General features: G+C 37.4%; 1 protein-coding gene across 1 annotated transcript; it reads right to left on the bottom strand.

Annotated features, from left to right (window-relative positions):
* Positions 1-1,056: 1,056 nt before the first annotated feature.
* ptmab (prothymosin alpha b) lies at positions 1,057-4,280 on the bottom strand. Its single transcript, XM_059502258.1, has 5 exons — positions 4,121-4,280; positions 2,140-2,202; positions 1,954-2,035; positions 1,783-1,871; positions 1,057-1,687 (listed from the first exon to the last, which is right to left on the bottom strand). The coding sequence occupies exons 1-5, from the start codon at positions 4,163-4,165 to the stop codon at positions 1,649-1,651; spliced, it is 318 nt and encodes a 105-aa protein (XP_059358241.1). The 5' UTR covers positions 4,166-4,280; the 3' UTR covers positions 1,057-1,648.
* Positions 4,281-9,756: the final 5,476 nt, after the last annotated feature.

Genomic DNA, 9,756 nt, shown 5'->3' with positions numbered 1-9,756 from the left:
ATTTGTTAGTATTTTCATAAAAGTTCCTGTTTTCTGAGCTGATTGGTGTATTTCATGGGATCATAGAAGGTTGAGGATTTCTAAGTAAAGGTCTCTGAAGGGAAAAAAAAGGCATTAATACGGCTGATTGATTTTTTTAACACATCCACTCATTCACTTGCTCTACATATAGATCGCAAGTATTCACGTCCTCAAACCTGACCCTGACATATGAGCCTGAAATATGACATCAGCCAGTGTTTTAACCAAAAACACACTGTAGTAATGGGGAAATCTCAGGCAGCTGTGTGAAGGCAGTGAGGACACAGATGTAAAATGTAATGCATGTTAAAAGCCTGCTTCCGGCAGTATCATACCGCCATTCCCTTTATAAACAAATGGGTGTAAAATCTAGCCTTAGAATAGAACATCTAACAGAAAACCTGCTTTTTGAAAGTCTTAGACCTGCTGAAGGATAGGAAAGGATGGCTTTTACAAAAATACTTTTTTTTTTTTACTTTTAACCATTTCAGAATGCTGCAAATTAATCAATTACTTTGTAGAATCATGCCATTTTGCATTTCTAATTTTTCAGAGTGTAACATAAATCAGGGTTATTCAGATCTTGTCCTGGAGGGCCAATGCGCTGCAGAGTTTAGCTCCAACCCTGATCAAACACACCTGAGCATGCTAATCAGTGTCTTCAGGATCATTAGAAAAATCACAGGTAGGAGAGTTTGATCAGGGTTGGAGCTAAACTCTGCAGCGCATTGGCCCCCCAGGACAAGATTTGAATAACTCTGTCTTAAATTATGCTGTAGTTTGGGATGTTTGCTTTTAACCATACCACAAAACAATTCCATACATTTTCATACATAGAAGTCTTAAACTCTTAAATTTCTCCTGAATTGAAGTGTCTCATGAACTAATAGGTGGATCATCAGATGTTCTTGGAGACAACACAATGAAGGAAAGGCATTATCAATACATCTTTACATTTTTCTAGTTGCACCTATTTTGTTCTCACAAAATGAACAGCAAATATATGTGATTTTGAAACGAACAAACAAAAAGAGGTTTAACTCACAAAATAAAAGTTACGTTTATTGTTGAACAACAAACTCCACACATACAACAAACAGGCCAAGGTAAAACAAATAATGTAGACAAAACGAAGTCAAAAGAAACCAAAACTCCTTTTCTTTGGCCTAGCCCTCCCATACAAAAAACTAGTTTATGGTACAACTAAAGTTCATACATAAAATTTACTGGAATGCTCCGAGTTCAATGACTGTTGATTTTATACATGTTGCCTTTATGTTGAAATATCGAGACATGGTCAAACAAGTAAAATTTCCATAAAGAAGCACCGTTTTGGTCACAGGAGATCATGATAAAGTGGCTGATCTCTTCACAATATGTACAAAAATATAAAATGTAAATAAAAATACAAACAAATCCTTATCTTACGTATTTTGTTGTGAACGCTGAAAATCTGAGTTGTGGTCGATTCTCTAGAAAATTTTTAATTGGGGGTCGAGTTGGTTGACATGGATGAAAACTTGAAAATGACCATGTTTTATGTATTTGAGTCCTTTATGCCACTGGCTCCAACATTTTGGGTTAAAGCAGAGGCGTCTACACCTGCTCAGCAATATGAAACAATCCTCTAATCATCGGTCTTCTGCTTTTTTGGGTCAACATCATCCTGAAGAGAAAAAAAATGTTTTATTTAAAATTATTTACTTGTACTTTCAAGATACAAGAATTCAGTATTCTTTAGGTAGCAATTCTTGATTGTACCTCCTCATCTTCATCATCATCTTCAGCAGTCCGTTTTGTTCCTCCGCCTAGCTCATCATCATCATCGTCATCCTCGTCCTCTTCATCACCTATAGAAGTTGACCAGTAGCCACATGATTAAAACAAATTAATTTGTCACATCCTGAAAAATATGAACAGTGTTGTGCCTACCCTCTCCTTCCTCTTCATCTTCCTCATCCACCTCATCATCCTCTTCATCATCAATTTCAGGCTCTCCATTTTCTTCATTCTCCTTTTCACAATTTCAAAAAGGTAATTGTAAAATTGCATAATCCTCATGGAACACAAGTAGTTTAATAGTAGAGAGGTCAAGAACATTGGCAAGCATTTATTTACCTTTCCATTAGTGGCTTCTTTTCCATTTTCCTTCTCATCAAGGAGCTTCTTCTCCTTCAGGTCCTACATTTAAAATAAAATCAATTAAAAATAATAATCAATTTAAAAAAAAAAAATAATAAAGTGCTTTTTTGAAACATTTAACTTCGTAAGACTGGAGCCATCTCGCTCCAATAGGCAGAGTCGATGCGGATTACGATTGACGTGAGCAAAACGCCCCCTATGCGCACAAATTTAAATTGCATCTCTAATGACGCCCCTCTGACATTGACGCCTCAGTGGACGCAGCATCGAATTTAGTTGTCCATCAACGACTCCTGCTCCCGCCTCTTACCGAGTGAGCTCGCTTGTAATCTGACACTTAAGTGAGATTCGGCGGCTGTGGGTATTGTAAAAGGTAAATCCAATAAGCAACCAAATTTTGGCGTGCAAGCGAAAGCTTGCAACGCGGCCCCGAGAAAAAAAAAAAAAAAAAGCTTAATACACAAATCAAGGAAGATCATTCAAAACCACTGGACCGTAGTTCAGTGAGTCAATGCCGAACTCGAAAGAAGGACAAAGAAAGCATACGCATGGCTTTCACGATCTGCTCTTTCCGAACACTACCGAGTTCGGCACGCACGCCACCACCGTCACGTTAACCTGGATTTAGTTCGCGCAGTCGCAGAATTGACAAGAAACCGTAGGCAAAAAAAATTATAAATAAAAAGTCAAAAATGACATGATCATGGGCTCTTTGAATTTGCGTTGACGGCTCTATTTTCAGTTAAAGCATTACAAAAAGCAGTTAAACGAGCCTTCACCATGCAAACATTTTCATTAATTCGTTTATATAATCTTTAGCCTTTAAGCCGTTTATCAACCATATAAACTAGGACCGCCCCCTTAAATTCACCGACGTCCCTGGCTTCAAACTAGTAAACCAACAAGCCCACGTTGCTGTCACACATGGAAAATATCAACTCGTCGGAAATGTACGACAGTATTAGACAGATCAATGATTGAGCTAGCATATCAACTGGAAGCATTTATGAGATTAAAGGGCTTTCGAGTAGCCTACGAGACGTACGGCACCACCACCACAGTATCTTAATACTGAACGCCAAACGCTTCGAGATACAATTTCTGCACTCGTTTTTTTTAACCAGAAAACTTCGAAAATTTGCGTTTGAAATCCGATGCACTGCAGCGTCCAAGTTCCGCGTCGCGTTCCGCTGCCTACATCAGATCAGTCGTTATCAGACATGGAGTTAAACCCCAGCGGTAATTCGAAATTACTTGTAAATGTGCTTCTTTACTCCCATCAAATGTATGACCAATTGGTTTATTATTATATTTCCTATCGAGAGTTCCTATCGATTGATGCTTCAAGCTGCCTAGGCAAACTTTCAGCCCTGAAGCCATCGACCGATCAAACGCGTCCTCAAACCTGCCGTAATGTCTTTTACCCACAAACTAACCGGTAATGAATGGGGATTTGGAAGTAGCCTAAACGAGTACTCCGAACAATTGTTGAACGAAAATATACAGAAGCCATAAAAACCATACCAACAAACAAATATGAAAATTGTGTAAGGTATTACATAGATTCAAGATCTGAAATATGAAATACAAAGCATTACAGCACACATCGCCGCTGTTCAAAGGGGAACCGACACGCTTGTATAAACAAAGAACCCGCGCGCGCAGACTGTTACATTCCGGACAATGAGAAATTGCGTTTGAATGTGCTCTCATTCCTCACGCGCTTAAGAGCGCATTACAAATGTATCCATTTGAAATTCACATTACAATGTAGCAGTTTAAATCACGTAGAAAGCGGTTATTCGCGTACTTTTTCTTGTTTACTTTTATTAATTCATCAACGATTCTTTCCGGTTACAGCCAAAAATAGCCCATGTTAAATCTTAACTAAGACAAACGAAAGACAGAACATGCTTTTGAATGAGAATTTCGTGTATCCAGAGGCATCTTTTCTTACCTTTGCTGAGATTTCTGTCGCGGAGTCAACCTTTGTGTCTGCCATAATTAATATTTTGTATCAAAATTCAGAACGCAGGAAAAAGCAAGAATAATCCACCCGTATCCTCCAACAATCACTGTTGTAATGAAGGTTTCTTATGCCGACGGCATGTGATGAAGGAGGCTTTATTATAGATTTGTAGGCGGAGCATAAGAGGCGGTCGGTTGTGTTTGATTGGTCAGCGGACTCAGAGGGGCGTATTTTTATGGCAATAGAGTGGAACAATGGAAAGTATTTCTAAACGTAAAATGACACACCCCCAGCCGGTATTTTACTAGAGAAGACACACCTCCTTACCTCCGCTTTCTCGCTACACAATTCCACATTTCTTCCAAAAAAATATGTTGATACGACATGTTAATACGTAAAGTCGTTACTCTCATCATTAAAATCAATAAGTTAGCAAATGCCGTATGTGTACGAACTGCTTAGACTTGTTGACCCCTAAATCACCTCCAAACACAGCACCTACATTATTAATAGACAGCCAGTTACCATGCCGAAGTAGCACATTTGCATTTGGGAAACATTTTCATGCCAGATGCAGCCCCTCCCCTTTCCGTGAATTTCGCACTAAACTTGGCACTACGAGTAAACGAAAAAACAGCTATTTTCACACACACACACACACACACACACAAGACGAGAAAATACACACAAAGCAGACAAAACTTTATCAGACATGCTGTTATAGATTCATAACCTCTTACAGAGCAGGAAAGCCATATTTAGTTGATCAGATCTTTATTACTGACGGGAAAAAAAACTAACCACAAGATGTAAGACGGTGCAACCACTACCGTTTTATATTTATGTTTTAATGGAAATGCGTCTTCCTCAGGTTGGGCTCTGTAAATAATATTGTTTTAAAATCGTTAAAACACGTCTTGTGCTTTAATATTCGGGATGAGTCGCATTTAAACAAAGCAGAAGCCATAACCTCGCCGGCGAACATAGAGGGGAGGGGAATCTCTGATACTTCATCATAACCTACATTCAAATTCTACTTTGATGGCGAGACTTCTTGCAGTCGGACGCATGTCATTGGATACCCAGGCGATCAGAACCCACACTTGACGCTTTGCGCGAAATGATTGGATGACAGAGATGTCAATCAAAGAAATGACCCACAGCGTGCGAGAAAGTCTGGAAAATGGATTCCAAAAGATTTCTGCCCCGGATGGCGATTTTTGAGATCAAATCTTGTGGCGGCGGTGTGTAAATGAGTGAAGTGTAACAAAATTGTTAAAAAGTGTAACAAAAGTGTAACAAAATAATAAAAAAAAACTCACGTTCGACCTGGCAAATAAGAGGGATAGTAAATATTTGAACATGAATAATGTATAAAATGAAATCATTAATAACTTGGCACATCTCTTGGAAAAACCTGTTCCCACCAACATACATACATATACATACATATAGGTCATCTTGCCAATCTAAACATTTAGTAAAAAAAAAAAGCCAAATTAAGTTTGTACAATCGAATGACAGATTCTCACCACTTACTAAAATAATTTACCCATTCTTGTCATATAGATTTATAAATGTTTAATGCCAAGTTTTATACATGGTATAAACAGTGTAAATATCTGATGTTATAATACTGTCAGCACAAAAAATAACCTGCTTTTACCTTAGATCATCTAACTCAGATGAATGCGTCTGACTCTCTGAAGTTTCGGACAGGTGGAATCTTCTAGCAAAGGCAGATAATTGGCTGTGCGAGACATCAGGTAGACATCAGTAAGGGGCAGGGTCCAGGGTTATCTGGCTTTAGAAAACACAATCCAGCTATCAATGTGCATTCCTTCAACATGATGTTCTTCTCCTAAAAAAACCCAAGGCATTGTCCTCCTCAAATAAAGCTGTTCATTTGCATCAATCCATTTTATTTTCTTCTCATAAAAAGCGTACTGGAGACAGGAATGTGTTCCCTCTAGTGGAAAAAACATATCATAGCAGCTCCTGGCATTTTCTCGGTCTTACAGTGATTATATAAACCGGTCTAATTTATTCTCTTATAACTCTCTGTTTAATCTTTGCCCTCTTTGCTTTAATCTCTGCTTTCCTAGAAGAATATGAGTTTCTGAGAGTGGCACTGAACTTCCCCTTTAGGAATGTTTTGGAAAAGAGATGCCATTTCCGCAAGGAAAAGGTGCTCTTTTTTTTTTTAAAAGTGACGTGACATTCACCCAAGTATGGTGACCCATACTCAGAATTTGTGCTTTGTCAGCCATTTATGCTGCAGCGCCCGGGGAGCAGTTGGGGGTTCAATGCCTTGCTCAAGGGCACCTAAGTCATGGTATTGCTGGCCCGGGATTCAAACCCACAACCCTAGGATACGGAGTCAAACTCTCTAACCACTAGGCCACGACTTCCCCATTTGAAAATAATAACACTGGTCTGGTGTATTTTAGGCATAATGAGAGCAAGCACACTCTGCTGATCCCTAGCAAACAATTACTGTAAAGCAACAATTCTGTTAGAGGCTCAAAAAACTTCCACATAGAGGACAATTTTACTTGAATACAGTGATATTAATATAACACTAGTAATATTGTTACTCTTTTGGGCATAGTAATGCACTGTAACCTACATGCTCTCAAATAATTTTTGTGTATACAGTGATATTAGTATTAGAATAGTGTTATTGTTACCATTTTGGGCGTTATGATGTATTGTAAGTCACATGCTCTCAGATATTAATAGTGTGCTGTAAAGATATTTTGAAGAATGTCTCAGTGTACTTGGTACATTCATTGAAATTTAACGTGGTCCAATGAAAATCGGATGGATACAAATAAACATGGCACTGTACAACAGCCAGAAAGAGAAATTCTGGACTCAAACGGTTCAGACTGGGTGAGGTGTAACCCAATTCTTCCTGTCCTTCCCACAAGATTGTGAAGTCATAAATTAGGCATGGTGCCCTTGGTGAAATGATCGATAACAAGAGAGGGGGAATGAGATAGGATGTGAGATAGACCTTTACTAAAAGCATGGCATTTTTTTTCTTTTTAATTAAAAATATATAGACGGTCAACAGGTGAACTAAAATAAGAATGTCAAACATTGTTAATAATAATTAATTTGCCTTATGAAAACAGTGGCCTCACATTACCCCATCTCAAAGATTTGAGTGTCAGAGTTTACTGTCTACCCAATGCAAACAAAGCATGATTGAACTGTTCTGAATGCCATGCTTTACAAACAACTAGTGCGTTCATATGGAAGTGAAATAATCTCTATACAATTTTTGCTGGATTAATACAAACAAATACATAGGTATACGTTTGGACAATGTATGGCTAAACAGGTCTTGGAGGAGCATCACCCTCAAGTATGATTCTCTTCGATCCTCTACATAATTTGTTATCAGCTGCAATATCGTGGTCAATGCCAAGGCAAAATATCAGGCTTGAATCCATGCCATCACCAGAGCCTGCTTTTCTATTTTCAAGATGTAGAAAATACCCATAGACCTTAAAATACACCAAATAATGTATCTTATTAAATAATAATACTAATGATGTTTGTTATGATTAGATGTTCATATACAATTATTTACTCATATTTGATAATAATTAATAACTTAATAAAAAGGCCTACTGTATGCATGAGAGATTTCTTAATTCACATGGGGTGGTGAACGTTTTATTAAGGGAACATAAAAGAAATCATACATAAAAGGTTCAGGAAGCTTTCCCATTCTTTTTAAAAAAGAAGCTCTTGTGCATTTTGACAGTGAAATTAACTTGAAAAGTGAGTCGTGGGAATTATGTAATAGTAGCAATTGATATGTCTCAAATTTAGGACTTCAGGCAGCTCTTTTTGTACAGTAAAGCCGACCCAGTGTATTTATTCTGGGCTGTTTTCATGTCACCTCAGTACTCTTTTAAAACATATATCTTCTAAATTCACACTGCTCTGTTTCCCCATTCTTTTATGTCTGAAGCAAAAAGGAAACACAGAAAAGCACACAGAAAGCATCATATGATAGAGGAATTAAACAGAATGCATGGTGTCTCGAGATGCATTTTTACAAGTTCTTTCGAGTTTATATGCTATTTTAAAAATGCAGTGTTCACGTGCAGGATGCTAAAAGAGCAGCAAAACAGGTGCAATAGCCAAAGGAGTCTGTTTACACAGAAAAAACATTACTTCACTGGGACTAAAAAAACCTGTTTTGTATGAACTCTTGAGGTCCATATCTGACTCAGATATTCCAATCACATTTGTGCTACTTGTTAACTTTTTTTGCCTTATCTCTTACATTTTGAATGAACATAGGCCTATATTAATCCATTTACACAGACCTTTAAGAAAAAGTCTGGTGAAAGCGAACATAAAAAATATAGGCCTGATTATAGACATTATGACTATTATTTGTGGGAAAATGCTTGTTCATACATTTTTGCTTTTAGTGTGTACCTTTTTCATTTTTTTTGAAGTGGTTGGGCTCAAATTACTTACTCTAATATAAGTTTTCTAAGGTCTAATATAAGGTGCAATAAAGGATTTGGAGTATGCAGCAAAAGCTAGTGCCTGAAGCTAAGGAGTTTTTACATAGCTGATCAGTGAAGCACACTCACCTACAGTATATATTTAATGTGCTACAACTCATATAAATGTATCTTATAGGAGTGATAAACAAGTAAACAGTGAGCAACAGAAATAAACAGATCTGTGGCCACATGATTCTTCATTAAAATTACTTTGTAGTCTGAAAAGTAGAACCAAAAGTATCAAATGTATTATTGTCCCAAGAAAAATGAAAACATTTTTTGAAAGTCAAAGGCTGAATTTTGTTAAAACCATTATGATCTTCCTTTAAAATATAACTAAACTCTACATTTTCAAGTATGTCACATTTTTACACTTCTTCTAATATACCTATTGCAGAGAAATCCTGATTCTCCCCCTAAATTTATTTGACCTCTTCTCCTGATTTAGCTAAACTGTTTGCAGATACTGCCCTCCTTTGCTGATCTGTCGCACATTGTCTGGTTTCTGGTAAAGTCGGCTCATTGCAGTCAGGGATGTTATTCTAACATTGAAAATAGTTCAGAGAAGAGTTGCTGAAATATTTGTCTGACTAGGACGCAACAAATAGTATCAAAATATGAACATTTCCCTCTACTGGACAAGGTTATTTTCAGGACATTGAAGAAGTCCTCTCCTCAGCTTCAACACACATTGTGCAGTGGCACTATAGGAATGTCACAGGCATAAAGGCTGCATTGTGTATTTATTCATTAGTTTTAATAAGAAGCATTCACAGTCACATAGAAAACAAAAATAATAGAGAGAAACAGCGACTGGGCATCAGGGACAAGAATTGAGCTTATTATGCACAAGTCCTTAGAGCAAAGTGAACAATTTTGAGACTATATTTTTCAGTTTGTCCACAAAACCACATTTCCTCACAGAACTGTGTAACTGAAACTGAGACTAGGAGACACGTTCTGCCCATCCAGCACATTAAGAGTCAATTGGTGGCTTGTAGTAACAGTTATGATGAGAATTGGGCAGAATATCAGAAAGGTTTGGGCCATTTTAGATATTGGAGCAAAGGATATTACAGAATGCAT

This window comes from Carassius carassius, chromosome 20 (genome assembly GCF_963082965.1).
Source record: "Carassius carassius chromosome 20, fCarCar2.1, whole genome shotgun sequence".
In the NCBI taxonomy this organism is placed as follows: domain Eukaryota; kingdom Metazoa; phylum Chordata; class Actinopteri; order Cypriniformes; family Cyprinidae; genus Carassius; species Carassius carassius.
The sequence above is the reverse complement of the archived record's forward strand: the minus strand, read 5'-3'. Positions and strand labels throughout refer to the sequence as shown.

Bases quoted from the DNA above. Each gene is read 5' to 3' on its own strand.
- ptmab (XM_059502258.1), bottom strand. From the start codon at position 4,165: ATGGCAGACACAAAGGTTGACTCCGCGACAGAAATCTCAGCAAAG. The intron at 2,036-2,139 runs GTAAATAAATGC...AATTGTGAAAAG, and splicing joins AAGAAGCCACTAATGGAAAG to GAGAATGAAGAAAATGGAGA. The intron at 1,872-1,953 runs GTAGGCACAACA...CAACTTCTATAG, and splicing joins AGATGAAGAGGAAGGAGAGG to GTGATGAAGAGGACGAGGAT.